The 17,160-nt window shown below is 36.8% G+C and overlaps 1 protein-coding gene across 2 annotated transcripts in view; it reads left to right on the top strand.

Annotated features, from left to right (window-relative positions):
- PI4KA (phosphatidylinositol 4-kinase alpha) overlaps positions 1–17,160 on the top strand; it is a 64,410-nt gene that overhangs the window by 4,655 nt on the left and 42,595 nt on the right. The window contains exons 4-18 of one of the 2 annotated variants that reach the window (XM_030024105.2): positions 297–385; positions 895–967; positions 1,292–1,551; positions 2,246–2,312; positions 4,259–4,407; positions 5,026–5,091; positions 6,111–6,207; positions 6,602–6,793; positions 7,567–7,667; positions 8,409–8,538; positions 9,623–9,752; positions 10,431–10,526; positions 11,271–11,454; positions 12,178–12,281; positions 13,277–13,445. In XM_030024105.2, the coding sequence (XP_029879965.1) occupies positions 297–385; positions 895–967; positions 1,292–1,551; positions 2,246–2,312; positions 4,259–4,407; positions 5,026–5,091; positions 6,111–6,207; positions 6,602–6,793; positions 7,567–7,667; positions 8,409–8,538; positions 9,623–9,752; positions 10,431–10,526; positions 11,271–11,454; positions 12,178–12,281; positions 13,277–13,445 (1,907 nt within the window). Of the gene's footprint in view, positions 1–296; positions 386–894; positions 968–1,291; positions 1,552–2,245; positions 2,313–4,258; positions 4,408–5,025; positions 5,092–6,110; positions 6,208–6,601; positions 6,794–7,566; positions 7,668–8,408; positions 8,539–9,619; positions 9,753–10,430; positions 10,527–11,270; positions 11,455–12,177; positions 12,282–13,276; positions 13,446–17,160 lie in introns of both variants that reach the window. The other variant, XM_030024104.2, reaches the window with a different exon arrangement.

Genomic DNA, 17,160 nt, shown 5'->3' with positions numbered 1-17,160 from the left:
AATGTAAGAATACTTTTATATAATACTATATAATCTAATTTTTTTCAATTACTTGAAAGCCTGGAGAATTTTTTAATTATTAAAATTATTCTTTTAACATTTCATGGTGAAATTACGATGGTTAGAGCATACTTTTAAATTTTGTATGTAATACTATATTTTTCTACAGTCTGTCTCAGAACTGTATGACATGGGAATCAACTTAACGTCTTCTTGCTTTATTATTATTTGCTCTTGCTATGTTGGTTCTCTCTAACAATGCTTAAGTGGCTTAATTTCTGTCTGTTACTTTGCAGGCTTGCTTCCAGTGGCAGAAAACTTCAGCTTCTGCTTGGTAACATTGTTATCAGACGTTGCTTACAGGGATGCATCTCTCAGAGAGCAGGTAGAGTTTATTTTAAGTTTGTGCTGATGTAGTACCCAGTTCTCCAATGGTGCAGTACTGACAAGTGTCTAGAGAAGAGTACACCGCAGCTGCTTCGTTTCTTGCAAAGGGATTTTTTTGCTTTAACATATACTGTTGCATTATTTTGCTTGTGTTAATTAATAGTCAAGCATGTAGAAGATATTCATAAGTCTGCTCTTACTTCTGAGTGTCAGAGGATGTCAGTTGCTGAGCCCAGAGGTTTAGAATTGAAGTTTTGATACTGAGATTAGGACTGTTGCAATTTTATTCTGCTAGTACCTGCCAGCTAACTGCAGACTTTACAAAAGAAGCTCTGTAAGCTGAGTGAGAGCAACCTACTTTTTTAGTCACACAGCATTGAAAAAATCTTGGTTACAGAGGTGCTTACATTAATATTTGCAAGTTTCATTTGTTGTAGTGATCTAGTATAAGATAACGATATGTCTTTACCAAAAGATATTTTTGTATGTCTGTTTTGATTACTTAAGATTTTGGATGCAATTCTACAAGTAATGCAGTTCCTGTTGGGAATGTGCCAGACCCCGCAAATGCATGATAAAGGTACTATTAAAATTGTTACTATATTTGTAACTCCTGTCCTCTGAACTTCTCTTGTGTTTTCTAATTATCAGGATCATTTCTGAAAAGTGAGCAGCTTTTTCTTTCAACTTCCTTAGCACATATTTATTCTGTTTGTTGCTGACTGGTAAATATGGAAGCAGAAGTGTATTAATTTGTGATACCTTAATGGTTTTTCCTCTACTTGCATGAATAAGTCTGTAAAGCACAATAGGCTGAAACAGTTTAGTGAAGCGGTAGCAAAACTGTGAAGAGGAAGTTCTAAGTTACTGTTAATATACTGTTATATGTGTTTTTCTTTTCTAGAATATTTATGCAAGTATGCAGTGCCCTGTCTGATAGGAATTTCTCGAGCCTTTGGTCGCTACAGCAATTCAGAAGAGGCTCTCCTTTCAAAGCTTTTTCCAAAAATTCCCCCGCATTCCCTGAGAGTTCCAGAGGAGCTTGAAGGAATTCGCCGACGATCCTTTAATGATTTCAGATCAATTCTTCCCAGTTCTCTACTCACAGTTTGTCAAGAAGGAACACTAAAGAGAAAGGCTAGCAGTGTATCTAGCATCTCACAGGTTTGTATGACTTGCTCTCTGTTGGAGTCAGTGCTTAGATGATTTCATGGTCTTGGTGGAGTTAAGACAGCATTAAGGCTGAATATGCAGACAGTCTTTTAATACATTGTTTGACCAGATACAGAGATCTTTATTTTGGTTTCACAACTGAGTTTCAAAATAATTTTGTAGTTTCTGAGCTACAGAACAATCAGTGACAGTTAAACTAACAACTGTACTAAGTTTTCACATGGAACAATTGACAAATCCCGTTTCTTGTGTTATTCTCATGAAAAAGCATTGTAATGTATATCTAAGACTTTGGGAAGCTGGCACTTAATAGCTAAAGTTTTCAGAAGTGCTCAGGATACATAGGCTCTCACTGGTTTCACCAGGAGCTGCGGGTGTTTGTTGTCTTAGGGAAAGAATGGATTCAGATGCCAGTTTTGAAACCACAGATTGTTATTAGCATAGTTACATGCAGTACAGGAGTCATCATTCTGATCACTTCCCTTTAGTCAAAAGCACTGAACTAGCTTTTTTAACTTCCTGGTTTTGGCTGGAATTTTGCTGTTAGGCCTGGCAATATGGAGTTCCTGCTAGTTTTGCTTGAAGCTGTTTTTCATTATAAAGTGTATGAACCGTTCTCTGGAAGATTTTTTTTTAATGTTTTGTAAACAGTTTTTTAAATTATGGCTTTTGTATCATGTTTCAGGTTAGTCCTGAACGTGGAGTTCCCCCTCCCAGCTCTCCTGGAGGATCTGCAATTCATTACTTTGAAGGTAAATTATTTTGCAAAGGAACAGTGTGTGATTTGGGGGTTTTGTTGCTATTTATAGGAATTGAATACCAAAATCTTTTGGCCCCTTTTTCTGACACACACCTGCTGGGATTCTGAAAAGTTTTGGGGTATAAAAACAGTAGGAAGTTACTATTAACACCAGTGGTTTCCAGGCTCAATTGTTTCTGGCAGGCTTCTCAGAGAGACATGATGTCCTGACTGCTAGGCTCTGCCTAGTACTGAAGAGCTTAATTCCGCTAGGCTAAAAATATTTCAGGAGATTAGCCTGAGTAACTTTGAGGAACAAGTGTTAATATTGAGCTTCACTAGACAACTAAATTTTTGGACTAGGGTCTGGAATTTTGGGACCTTTGTGGCACATTGCATAAATATAGAACAAGTGCTCCATTTGAAGTAAACGTGATATGGGTCATTGTATAAGACCTAGTAATTTGCTGAAGTGAGAAGTAATAAAGAAGACACTGAAACTGAGTGCTCACTAATGTGTGTTAATTACTGTAACATAAAAGGCAGAAATGTGAAAAATTTTCATGAGTTAATATGCAAGCTTAACCATTGGGTTTTGGTAGAGCTCTAGCTGTGAGTTCTGCGTCAAAGCAGGGCTTAAAAATAAACTTTCATGAGTCAAGTGGAGAACTAGCTGTGCATCTGAGACACCTCAGATGGTGTCTCTGGTTTTGTGTGGCCCTTTGAGGTTTTTAACAGTTTGGGCATTTTCTGTTTCTGGGTCATTCTCCTCTCCAGAGCCCTGGCTTGAATTAATTTCTTCCACATTACTTTTCTTTTTCCTTCATGTTACTATTTGTAGAGGTATCTGTCTTCCTCAATCATATCACGGGATTGCAGGGTAATTCAAATATCATTCTTAAATTGCCAAGTAGGAAGAGACCTGTTTGTTGTCTGTCTACCCTGTTGAACTGACCTATATACTACTTCAATTTTACTTCAATTTTATGGTCTTCGTGTTTTGAATTTAAAAAAAAAAAAAAAAAAAAGGCTGCAGGTTAGAGAGAGGTGATAGTAGTGGAACAAAAATCATCTTAATCAAAACTATAGGTGCATAGTGGACAACTTTGTAAAAATTTCAGAATAATTTTAACTGTCTCTAGCAGAGTTATGGTTATTCTAATCAGGATTTTATTTTCAATACTGACTTCTACTAGATACTTCAGATACAGGCAGCCCTTGTATTATTTCCAATAATATAGTTTGTGTTTGTTTTCTGAAGGAGATGAGTAATGGCCTTGTTTTTGTTCTGGCCAAGGCTAACAGTTGTTGCCAATAAATAAGTGTTGCTTGAAATCAAATTAATCACGAGACCAGTACTTTAGCACAGCCAGCTGTGTACTTTAAAAAGGCAGATACATAATTTCTAAAGTGGAAACAGTACCTAGAGCAGTGTGCTTAGAAAGTTGTTTGCTCAATAGAATACTTGAATCTGAAAAATAGTTTGATTTCTCTTTACCTTCAAATTGCAGTAGTGAATTGGTGCCTCTTCTAAGATGAAAGCTGTGCCACGTGTTCATTTGATCTAATATAGGGGAAAACCTTGCAAGATAGTTTTGACTTAACCTGTTCTTTGTACCTCTATGCTTTTGAGCAAAATGGCATTTACAAATGTTTTCAGGTAAATGTACGTCAGTAGTATGGGAAGACTTATTGTCAGCAGCGTCCCTGACATGAACACAAGTCATTGAATCGAATTCTTCCATTGTGACTGTAAACTTGAAATGAACTTTTTCATCATAGTTTTCTGTCTTGATTTACCAGTAGATTAGCTGAAATGCACCTCTTGATAGCTTGCAAGTTAAAGACTGTACCTGTGTTGGAAATAACTCTTCAGTAGTAACTAAACATTACCATTAAACAAAGTTTATGTATCCTCTCTCTCCCTAAACTTTTATTTCTATTTTTTTTTCTGATAAGGTTCATATCTTCCTGATGGGAGTGCACTGGATCCTGATTATTATTTCTCTACAATCAGCTCCAGCTTTTCAGTTTCTCCTCTCTTCAATGGCATTAACAATAAAGAGTTTAACATCCCACTGGATATGCTTCGCCAGCTGTTGAACATGGTATGTGATGGGTTCTTATGGAGGCTACAGTGAGAATGCATTCTAGATATTCATGCTGGAAATAGATGCAGTTTAAGTTTAAGCTTTTAGAATTGCATATAAGAAGATAGTGTTTGTCTCTCAAGCTTTGTGTAATGTTATTTTTATGGCACTTAATGTCACGATTTAATAGTATTTCTACAACACTTTCATATGAACCATGAAGAATTTGTAAAAGCAAATAAGTTTCTGTCAGATTCTTCCTGTTTGACTCTTGCAGACCACTTGATCTGAGGTAATTCATGTACTGCTAGTTGCTGAAATAGAAGATTTTTTTTTTTTTTTGCTGTGAGATTGAGACCCTTTTCTAGAAGTGTTTATTTGCTGGGAATTCATGCAAGTGACAAAAACTACTGGCCCTGTCTGCTTCCTGCACCAGCTATTTTGGAACAGCACACAGAGGCTCAAATATATTTATTCTTGTTGCAGCCAGAAGTTCTTGTAGCCTTAATTTCATCTGACAATTTGCAGTCAAGTGACTTGTGTTTTCTGTGCATGGGCAAAATTGTGTTGTCTTCCTATCTAGAGTCATCAACAGGAAACATCCTTTTTTAATTTTTTATTTTTTTTCCTCTGTAGGTAAAACAGATCGTTGGGGATTCTTTGCTAAAGACCTTAGATGCAGTTGTAGCTGAAGTTGCAGAGGTATGTTTTTAAATTCCTTTTCTAATGACTCGAATACTTTATTTTTTTGCCTTAATAATTAATACTTGGAAAATTAGTCTTTCACCTATGTAAGATACGCCTTCTCTTTGCAAAATGATACAATTTCCTATTTGCACTGTTCTTTCAGTGGTTTAAATCTAGCCTTGGACTGTGTGAAAATGGGGGAGTGAAAGAGGAATGTTTTTCACTGACATAGAAGGAAATAGTTAATTCTCTTAAAAAATGAACCATTTTCTTACTTTAGCTCTGTTATCCTACTAAATTATAGCATTGGTTGCCCCAAACTGGTTTACTGTAGTCTAAGGTCTTTATTTCATATTACGTGGTATTTTTTTGTGTTGTTGGTTGTTTTCTCTTTCTGGCTTGGAAATGGTTGCTGGTCTTTTAGATGTCATTTCTACAAGTTTAATAGTGTTACAGTTTGTGGACCTTCACTTTCAAAGGTAGCATACTCATTTCTGTAGGTCTGTGAGTCCTTGTTCTCCCCTTGCCTGGGTGCAGTTCTGTAATAGCCTCCACTATGTTTTATGGAGTTAGCCTCATCTCCGTGGGAGCGTAAAGCTGTGTTGAACAGAGTATGTGTTCATTTGTGTGGGAAAATGACTTTGCTGTTCTCTCCAGCCTTCCTTCAAATACTGCCATATTTGAATTGTAGGCCTAAGTGGAGACAGCTGCAGTTTCTCTTTTTGCTATCTCAGTAAAATGATAGGTTTGAATCCTCCTCTTGGTTTTTTTTGTTTGTTTTTTTTAACACCGCTGTTAGATCATATATGTGTTCTTCAAATTGAAAGAGTGACTGAGTCTTATTTAATGCACTGAATGGCTGTACTTTTGATAAAAGTAGGGAGGAAGGCTGTGAGGTTACTTCTGGTACCCATTTTAAATGCTTGTTTACGTTGTGGAGGAAAACAATTATGTGATCAGAATAAGATTTATTTATCCATATAATTGAAAATACTTAATTTTGAATCTACCAAGTTGCTTCTTTTCTCTTTCAGACGGCTGCTAGTACAGATCTCTATTATAAAACATTCAGTGACCCTCTTTATCTTGCTCAGTTTAAAATGCTGAGAGACACATTATACTATATGAAAGGTATAGTATTTGTATTTTTTATAATTTATCTTTCATTGTGTTTAGGACCCAAAGCATTGTCTGCATTGTATTGAGTGCTTGAACGTTGGGGTTTGCATTTCCTGGGAAGTCCATGTATGCTATAAAATTTGTATTTTGAAATGCTTCCATATAAAAAAAGATGCTATGGAAATAGAAAAAAAAATATTTTGAGCACCACTAAAAGGATTAATAGGTGGCATTTCAATTGTCTGCTTACTGGTAGACTTTGCTATGAAATTTATCTTTTAGGTAGGGGATAAACTTTAGGAAATAATTCCATTTATAATGTAGCAATGCATCTTTTATATGCTGTCATTCTGATACACTGACTCCCATCCTGCTAGTATAATGCTGTTTCCTTTTATTTCTTTAGACCTTCCCAACTCATTTGTGAAGGAAATCCACGATTTTGTGCTAGAGCAATTCAACAGCAGTCAATCAGAACTTCAGAAAATCCTTCATGATGTGGATCGACTACACAATGAACTGAGTCCTTTAAAACTGCGTTGTCAGGCTAATGCTGCCTGTGTGGATCTCATGGTGTGGGCTGTGAAAGATGAGCAAGGTAAAAAATGCTCTTCAGTCTCTGGAATGTCTGTCTTTTTTTTTTAAGTTGCAAAAATACTTACAAGTTCTCTGAGAGTAGATGGTGCTCAGAGAAATATAAAATAAATTTCAGTGAAATGCTCTTTGCTATTAGAATACAAGAGTAAAATTTCCATCAAAAAGTTGTGAAATGAGTTGGCTAGGTAGTTAGACATCTCTTCACAGAAATGGAAACAGAAACATCCTATTGGCATATCTAGAAAAGATGGTATAATTGCTGCATTACATGCAGCTGCTTATTTTCTAGTCTATTTTATGTTTTTAATTATTGCTCTTGGTGTCTTAAATGTTTCTCAGTCATTCTTTGAAAGAAAATGTTTTTTCTTCGTTGCTAACAGGATTGGGAAGCTCTTTCTCACTTTTTCTCAATTGTCTCAATTTTCTTTCTTGTTGCATAATTCTTACACATCCTCTGAATATGTGAAGGATTTTTTCCTTTGGACCTTACAATACTTAATTTCTGTCAAACGTGAAGTACGCTCAAAATCAACTTTAAGTACTGTAATTCTTTCATTCGTAGTGTTTGACAGAGCTGTTTGGTGCAGATACTAAGTTTCCAAAACTGTTTTTTGCAGAAGCAGCACTAAATCTCTTCGAGGAATTGTAGTATGAGGACAGTGAAGCTGATGTATTTCCTGCACTGTTTTAGAAATTCCAGTAAGCATTGGGTTGACTGTGGCCTAATAACAAGTCTGATAAACATACATTTTTCTGTTGGATTTTTTGTTTAAGGTGCAGAAAACCTTTGCATCAAGTTATCAGAGAAACTGCAGTCAAAAACCTCAAGCAAAGTCATCATTGCTCACTTGCCACTGCTAATTTGCTGTTTGCAGGTCTGTCTTTACAGTATTTGACATTGCTGTATCAGTGAGTGAGAGTTTGGAGAGTTTTACAGGTTGCTTGAGGAGCACTTTTTTATCTGCTGTTTGTATTGCTTTCTATCAATGTGTTCTGCATTTGGATGTTAGAGGTCTGGTGTGGAAACTAGAACTGCAATAGAGTAGAGCTTTCAGAATTTTCTAAGCTCAACTACTTCTTGAAGAATAATATTCATGATGTTTTTTTAACCAGTATTTAATTTCTGAAATATTTAGCTGCTTAGTCCATTACATAAAGAGTTAAAATACTGGGACTGGCAGATCACTGAGTTGTAAGACTAAGGCTTGGTTATTCTAATTTTTGTGTCTTCTTATCGGGCACTTATTCATTGTCTTACAAATGTGGTGTTTTCCACCACATAGTAAATAATCAGGATTCTCTAAATGCTGGAACTTGTCCAGTAACTTTATTTTTAGAGTGTGAAGTTCATTTCATGTAACTCCTGTGAAGTCATCGTGGAAGAAAGCAAGGCATGGAGCACTCTAGGATAACCTAAAAGAATTACAGGCTTGAGATGTCTAAATTTTCTGTTAAAAATTGAATCTCTCAGAACTATGTATGGTTTGTTTTGGTTTGGGTTTTTGTTTGTTTTTTTTTTATTGAGCTGAAGTTGCAGGCTTACAGTTGAAATAAAAATTGTGCTGTTATATTCTAAAGCTATGTTCCTTTTTTTTTTTTTTCCTTCTCTTTTTTAGGGTCTAGGCCGTTTGTGTGAGAGGTTCCCTGTTGTGGTTCATTCTGTCAATCCGTCCTTGAGGGACTTTCTTGTGATACCTTCCCCAGTGCTTGTGAAACTTTACAAGTATCATAGCCAGTATCACACAGGTAAAGGAAAAAAGTCCATGTTCCAAAGGATATGCTCATGGTTGTTTTCCAACTTGTATGGCTCTTTGATGCTTTTGGATATTTCATGGTGATACAGCTGTAGGGGGAAATGGAGATGCATTTGTGATTTTTTTTTTTTTTTTTTTTTTGGGGGGGGGGGCGCGGGGAGGTAGAGAGGAGGAATGCAAATCAAATTCTGGTAGAAGTGTATCTAAGGGCAAGCAGTATATATAGAACTACATTTTATCCTAGCAGCAATACTGCTCTGCCTCTTCTGCTGAAACTAAGATAGTCTTACCTCAAGCACTTTTGTCCTATGTGAGATCACCAACAAGTGTAGCGTCATACTGCAGTATTGAAGGTTGAATTATGTGTGTCAGCCTTCTGCACTCAATTCAGAGCAGTTTGCTTAGGGCTTTCTCCACATGGGCCTTCAGAAACCTCCAAGGACAGAGATTCTACAACCTGGGTCAATGCATAATTATGCTCATAGTGGGGGCAGGAATCACATATCCAGTAGGATCCTCCCTTGTTTCAAGTTGTGGCTGTTCTGTCTCATTCTCCCATGAAGCCTGCTTCTGTTTTCTCAGTAACCTACTTCATGCTTTGGAAGGCAGCTATTAGGTCTGTCCAAAGCTGCCTCTTCTCCAGGCTGAACAAGGCTGTGTTCCTCAGACTCTCCATACAGGTCCTGTGCTCCAGCCCCTTGACCATCTTGATGGCATTTGGCAGGGTTTTTGTTGTTGTTTTTAAATTGTAATAACAAGTTATGATTTCCAAAAATAAAATATTCAATTTAAATCGCTTGCTAATGCAAAAGCAGTATCATAATGCTAAAGCAGAACAGGTAAAATGAGAACTGAAGGTGACTAAATTTAGGAATAATTATTTAGGAATAGTTAAATGCAGTAGAATCTTGCATAGCTAGTGACAACACATGCACTGCCAAAGTTCTTCAGCTCAACTCTGAGCTGTAAAGTAGGCTGTTTTGCACTCACCAGATACTGTTCTGCCTGTGTGCTCTCATCTTGGGAAAAAAGCTATTTCAAATGGTGTTGATTTCCATGCTCTGTGTTCTTAGTAGGTGGTAATGACATCAAAATTAGCGTAACCAACGAGCATTCAGAGTCCACTCTAAATGTAATGCCTGGCAAGAAAAGTCAACCATCCATGTATGAGCAGCTGCGTGACATTGCCATAGACAACATCTGCAGGTAAGAGAGAGATTTCCACCATGTGTTGGAACATGTGTTCTATTACCCTAGCGGAAAAGTATTGTGACTGTTTAGAAGGTGCTGCTCTGTGCTGCTATAAAGGCTTTTTGCCTTTTTTGATCGTGACTTTATTTTTTTTCAGACATCACTTGGTTTTGTTTATGTCCTAATTGTAAAGTAATAATTCAGTCTCACTGTTTTGCTTCTCACATATGTAATTCATGCTAGCCACCATTGTGATACTCAGCAGGGTTTTTGTTTTCTGTTTGGATTATCATATTGAGTGAGCCTCCTGTAACAGGATGATTATTACGCACTCAAATGTGGGCAGTGTAATGATTATTCTTCCCTTCTAGACAGCTACAGAAAGCTGGAGGGAAGACAAATAGTTGGTCACTAGAGACAAGGGATTGAAGTTTCTAAAGCAGTGGATTCTGAATTTACCTTACTGCATATCCCCATCTTTATTGTTGCTGGAGAAAGCAGCAGTAGAAACTCCACTCATCTTTAAAAATAAATCTGCAGTGTTCCTAGGCAATGAGTTCTAATACTTCAGTATAAACTTTTTTCCCTTATACCTGGTGTGCGTTTACAGTCGTAAAATGTGAAATATTTAATTCATGCCTTTTTTTTTTCCTCTGGCTGTTCTAAGAAGTTTTCTGTTCGTTGTTATTCCAGGTGCCTGAAAGCTGGCTTGACTATAGATTCGGTGATTGTTGAGGCCTTTCTTGCCAGTTTATCTAACCGTCTGTACATCTCTCAAGAGAGTGATAAGTAAGTTGTTAGTCATCAAACCAATTTTTTCCTTCACTCAGTGAACCTGAAGCTTATTCTAAGTTATAAGCACAGGCAGCATTATTTTAGAATTAAGTGTTTCTGAGATTAGTGAGCTTGTGTGTGGGGTCAGGATCTTCCCATGCAAATCTTTGCAGAGCTGAGCCCTTGTTTTCATACCGAGAGGTATGGATTTGTTTTTATCTGATTGAATCAGCAAATCTTTGGTGAGTATTAGCCAATTTTGAGTCCTAGATTGAGTGATACTCTCTCTGTTGTATCCTTCAGGCTTCAGCTATCTTTTATGGCTTGACACAGCTTGTCACTTGTGGCATTTGACTTGCTTCATTTTTAAAAGACCCAACAAGAAACCTCCAAGGGGAGGTCCTATCATACCTGGTCTGACTGTCATGTCTTAATGTTTTGCAGATGACTTCTAACTCTTTTCACTGTTGTTTCTAGAACAGTTTGTTCATGGATTAGTGCGGGTTTCTTGGATAGTGCATTTGTGGTGGGGGTTTTTTTTGTTTTTTATTTTGAAAACCAACTTGTGCAAGTATATCTCTAATGTTAATGTTGGGAGTAGATGGGTATATGGAGTGGCATTATTAAAGGTGTTAGTGATGTTTAAATTTAGTATATGAACCGTTTCTTACATGAAATCTAGCCATGCTTGGAGGTCTTGATAACTGTTGAACAGTTACATGTATGGTTTTGGGTTTTTTTTGTTTGTTTTTGTAACAGGGAGGCTCATTTGATTCCTGACCACACAATTCGTGCTCTAGGGCACATTGCAGTAGCACTGAGGGACACCCCAAAAATGATGGAACCCATCCTACAGATCTTACAGCAGAAGTTTTGCCAGCCACCTTCTCATCTTGATGTACTTATCATTGATCAGCTGGGCTGCTTGGTCATCACTGGAAATGTAAGGAAAGAACTGGCCAAGAGAGTGCCAGTTCATGATCCCTCTCCTTTAGTTAAGAGGAAATGTATTTTAGAAACAGCATTTGCAGAAGTTTTTTCTTTCTTTACCACAGGTATGTGCTTGTACAATCCTCATGTCTCTGTAACATCAGAAAACAAGAGCTAATTAATAATGTGTAAGATGCTGTCCCTATAAGGAAGATTAGTCACCATAGAAAATAATAAAAGTGTTTTTTTAAAAAAAAAACGCAAAAACCTATAAAAAAACACCAAACTCAGTGTTTTCAAAAGTTATTAAGTAGTTTATAAACTTGGCCTATGTCCTGAATAGGTGCACGTTATATTTTTTCATAGCAGTACAGATAGCCTTCTTCAGTCATACAAGGATTAACTGACTTACCATTTCCAAATGTAATTTTTGTCTCTGAGCAAGCAATTAATGGCCAGAACTCAGAAGCCTGAAAAAAGTTTTCCATCAGGAAGGTGGAGTTAAAGAACTTAATACATTTTGTGTAATTTGAGCAATTACAACCACTAATGAAAGCACTTCCACTTTGTGCTTTATGGAAGCTGAAACTGTTGCTCAGACTATGACTAGATACCTATCTGAAGAACTTCATAATACTTAGTGTATTTTACAGGGTTGTTCTTTAAGGAGATTGTATTCAATAAGCTCTACTTAGTGATTTGGGTTTTTGTTTGTTTTTTTGTTTTTTTTTTACAGCAATATATTTACCAGGAGGTGTGGAATCTGTTTCAGCAAATCAGTGTTAAAGCAAGCTCAGTTGTTTACTCTGCCACAAAAGATTATAAGGATCATGGATACAGGTAACACTTAGCTGTGTCCCTTAAATGTATGAATACTATATCAAATATCCTTTATGGTACATCAGGGATTTTCACTTTTTCCCAGTTTAAGTTTTATAATGAGGTTATAAATAGTACTGTTCTTTTTTCTTTGATGTTAAAAAGTAATATATTAGTTTGAAAAGAGTAGCACTTCATAATGTGGAGATTCCTAAAAATGTTTTTCACTACAGGTAGTACTGATTTCACACTCTTTCCCTGCTGTCCCTGTCCCCCCCGCCGGAGTTTGTAAATGATAATTAACATTGATGACTTACATTATTTCTAACTAGAGTAATTAATCTTTTAGCCTAGAAAAGCTAATGAAGTTCCATTGGGTTTTTTGTGTGTGTGTGTTTTGGGTTTTTTTTTTAATGTGGTTCCCATACTTGTTAGGGATTAAATGCAAACCATTAACAATTTAGTTCTTGGTATGCAAGTATGCATTTTAGTCCCTGTTATAATTAAAGATTTTGACTGACTTCGTTGGTAGTTGGGGTAGGTTGGATATATTTTAATGTAGTATGTGAGTAACCGAGAAGACTATTCCTGTCAATATGTTTTAACATACTGTCTGACCCAAAGCAATCTCAACTTTATCAATAACTGATACTAGCTCTGATTCTGCTCAAGAGCTTTTCTAATCCAGAAGCACAGCCCTTTGCTGCTTCTTGTCTGTAGCCATATCTGCTACAGGAAAGTAATTTTCTTTGGCCATGGTAGCATCAAAAATGAAATGTCTTCCAGAGGCAAAGTTTACAAATAATTTTTCACTTAATTCTGGTTGCATTTCAATTATCAATAAAGTGATGTGCCACTATTCATAAAAACAAAAAATACTCCCCCCCCCCAAAAAAACCTGAGTGAAGAAAATGTCAGTAGCCTTATTACAAGAGTTACTATAAGCATTATGAAGAAAGCACTGAAAATATAAAACTCTGAGGAACTGCTTGTTTATAACTGTTCTTTCTTCTCAGACACTGTTCCTTAGCAGTCATTAATGCCCTAGCTAACATCGCTGCTAATATTCAAGGAGAACACCTTGTGGATGAACTACTGATGAACTTGCTGGAACTGTTTGTTCAGCTTGGGCTAGAAGGAAAGAGAGCTAGTGAGAGAGCAAGTGAAAAAGGACCGGCACTAAAGGTCAGATATTCACTGTTTTTTAATAGTATGCAGCTGTGCATTTATACAGATGGCACTACTAAACATAGTCTTCTGTGTGTCTTTTGAACCAAAACCATGCCCTTACACACACAGAGAAAAAAATCACGCTTCCTTAAACCTAAGAATGTGTTCTGATCATGGAATATGAGTGCAGATCTGTAATGCCTTTCGAACACCTAAATAATCTGTGTATATATCTGAGATAAAGCAGTGGTATACCTATGGTTCAGCTGAGTTTGATTTTGTGTGAGGCTAAGTAAACTGTCTGGAGTCTTCAGCTGTTAGAGGTAGAGCTTCAAAGAGAAATACAGAATGCTGATTACTGAAATCCTCTTACTAATTCTTGAAATGTCTTTAGATGTGACAGAATTCTACTTCTAATTTTAGTGGTGTCATAGGATCATAGGAAAACTCAGGTTGGAAGGGACCTCAGGAAGTCACCTAGTCCAACCTCCAGCTTGAAGAAGCCAGATGATGTCATTCTGATTAATCCTGAGTTGCTGTTATGAGTGCACGCGTCTTGATTTTTTCCAAGATCCAAGTTGATGCAAGCCTATCTGTCTAGGCTTATAATGGAAACAGTGCAGTGAAGTGAAAATTAAAGATTTAATAAAAATCTCTGCTGATTTTTAGGAGCGCTTTATTTAGAGAGCAAGTTTATTCAAAAAGCTTTCCTAAGAAAGAGGAGACTTGTCTCTTAGACTGATTTGTATGGTAGGAATACTTTGCAGAACAGTAAATTTGAGTGGTTTTGTTGTAAAATAGAGTTCTTCTTAAACGCAGCTTTTAATTGTGATTTGTAAAATTTAATACATACTGTCCTTTAAAAGTCTGTGAGGGGGTCCAGAAGAAGCATGTCTTTAAATGCTAGCTAAATTTCTGCAGGAGCATTTTATATGCAGATTACTTTATTAATTCAGAATTCTCTGTTTTTTTCTTATTCTATTTCTCTATTCTAATTTTCTATTCTAGAATTCTAATTCTCTATTTTCTTTTTCACCTCATTTCACGCTAGCTTTTCTTCCCATTTCAATAAAGTATCCAGAGTACTCGATGTGCCTATTCTATTTAAACAGCAAACTAAAATCTCAGCCTTTCCCACAATACCTCTCATCTTTGCTCTAAAATATACTCATAAACAAGCTTTAACCTTGACTTCTACTCTTGAGATTTATATTATCATTTGAAAAGCAAAGTGTGGTTGCTTCCTACTCATCAAAAATCAGAGCCGCCTTCTGGTTACGTTCCTCCTTACTGTTCAAATGCTGGAACCTCTTGGCATTCTAAGCACTTCCTTAGGACAACTTTTAAAAACTCATGGTGTTTGATAGTGATTTTATATATTAAAAAATACACCTGTATGTTAATAATTCAAATGTGTTCACAGTGGAAATTTAAGCTTTTCTTGGAGATGCGGTTTGGGAGCTGTTCCCTGCTTTTTAGAGCAGATAGTAACACTTCCTTTTGAAATAGGCACATTTTCCTAGTACTAAGGGGAACAATGTTTTTGGTTTTTTTGTCTTTTTAACCTCTTTTTTCCCTCCTCCTGTGCATGCTGCTTAGTAGTGCTAAGTTTTGTCTTTATCCTTTTATGGAATGGGTGAAGCCTCTTGGTAAATCCCTCTGAAATGAATCTGTTTGCTTTGAAGATAGACTGCATTTAATCAGGAATGCCAACTCTTCTAAAAGGGGACTAGGGACTAGGACACGTCTAGAATCTGCTTTTCATGAAGTCTGTGGTGGAAAATCTCTCTCCATGGGTTTCATAGGTTCTTTTAACCATGGATAAGTAAGCTGAAATGGCGAAAACCAGATTGTAAAAATTGCTCTAAAATGACACTTCTAAGTTAGTTTCCACCCTCCTCCTTTCAGGGATATTTTTCCACTGTTTCAGTTTTGGAATCACTATGGGAGACAAACTGCTGCACTGACTTAAATTTGCCTGCAAACTGAAAAATACATGATTGATTTAACATGGATTTGAGCTAGGAGGCAGTGTTTCTTTTCCTATGAAGATACTGATAGCAATTTTTACTAGACCACTCTTTATTCAATGTAGAGTAAAAGTTAAGAAAGGTATTTTGAAGACTGGGTTACTTGATTTTCAAGAAGAGTTAAAGTAGGTAAAACACTGCACATGCTGTGCTCCCAAACAAAAGCAGTTTTTTTCTTTAATAGTTGTCAGATTGATTGCTTATGTTCTCTGTTATAATGGACTTAAATGTTCTTGCTGACCATTAAAAGGCTTCAGTAGCCTATTGGTTCTCTTTTAAACCACATCTTTCAACCATGCAAAAGTGGCTTCTGTGAGGGGAAGAAAAATAACTTTTTTTTTCTTTTTCCTTCCCCCCCCCCCCCACCGTTGCTGGTAGTTAACAGGAATGTCCCCTGAGTACACCCAGGGATGGAAGATCCTTCATCTTCAGTGCCATATATTATCATAAAGAGGCCGATAATCTATTTTTATAACAAAAATGCTAGTATAGAAGTGGGTTTTCTGCAGTTCTGTCTGTTGGCGTCATGTCCTGGGTTCTGGCTATCTTAGTTAGCTTGCATATCTACTCTGACTCTGCAGCAGTTTGTCACGTGCAGTGGACTGTCGTGATGCTAGCAAAAAAAAATAGTGTTTTTTTCCAGTTCCTCCAAGCCCTTAGAGTGACTTGAGTGGTGTTCTTTTTTTCACTTCAAAATATTTAAGTGTCCATCTTTTGTTTTGCTTTATCTTGGACACTACAGGGAAGATAACTAAAATGTGTTTTAGTTGGGTTGGATCATTATTGTTTCATCTGAAGGCTATTTGGTGCCCTCTCCCCACTTTTCCTCCTTTTTTTTTTTTTTTTTTTTTTTTTTTTTTTTTGCTTCCTTTTAGTTTATTCTACTTTATGCAAAGCTTTACCCTGTTAGCAAGTCTGCCTTGCCTCCTCCCTGTGGGACCAGTGGTCTCTGTACCTGGTCTTTCTTTTGTATGGAGGAAGCTGGAGAGTTCTCTCCCTCCCAGATCCAAGGTGGTGGGATATGGGAGGTGGGGAAGGACTTTAGAGAGGAGATGTCTCTGAGCACGGTATCTGGGCTATCATTGTTTGTCTTATCAGAGAAGGTGTGGGACAATGTGCTGTGTACAATGAATGTTTTCAGTTTTTAAACACTGTATTTAGCCAAGAGCAAACACACTTGTTGCATAGAGTGCAATTAAAAATGTCCTAATAAGTCAAAGGAATTTTTATTTTCCCTTACGCTTCTTGCATTTCAGTGGAAAAGGCTGCTCACCCTGCTTAAATAAGTTCTTGAATATGGTGTCTTTTTACAGACTTGTTATTTTTTGCTTCATTTTGGTAGTAAAAATAGACTTTTGGTAAACATTTGACACTTGTCTGTGGCCACCCGTTTAATGTGAGCATTTTTCTTGCAGTTGTTGGATGTCAGAGTAGACATGGTATCAATGAATATTTCCTGCCCTTTAGGTCAAGGCATAGTGTCTGACTTCCAAATATAGAAGACCCTGTGCTCAAGATCCATTATAAAATGGAAAACATCCTTTCAATGAGGGACATCCCAGTCTATGAGCAGCCACCTGAAAAGCTTTGTTGAAAGACTCCTGGATGTCCCAGTCCTTTGGATGTCTGGGGTGCTCTCTTGGTCACCTTGTGCACATCTATTTGCAAGATACAGAGCTGTAATTGGCAATGTATGTTTT

Source organism: Aquila chrysaetos, chromosome 9, assembly GCF_900496995.4.
Source record: "Aquila chrysaetos chrysaetos chromosome 9, bAquChr1.4, whole genome shotgun sequence".
NCBI classification, from domain to species: Eukaryota; Metazoa; Chordata; class Aves; order Accipitriformes; family Accipitridae; genus Aquila; species Aquila chrysaetos.
This window is presented reverse-complemented; position numbering and strand designations above follow the sequence as displayed.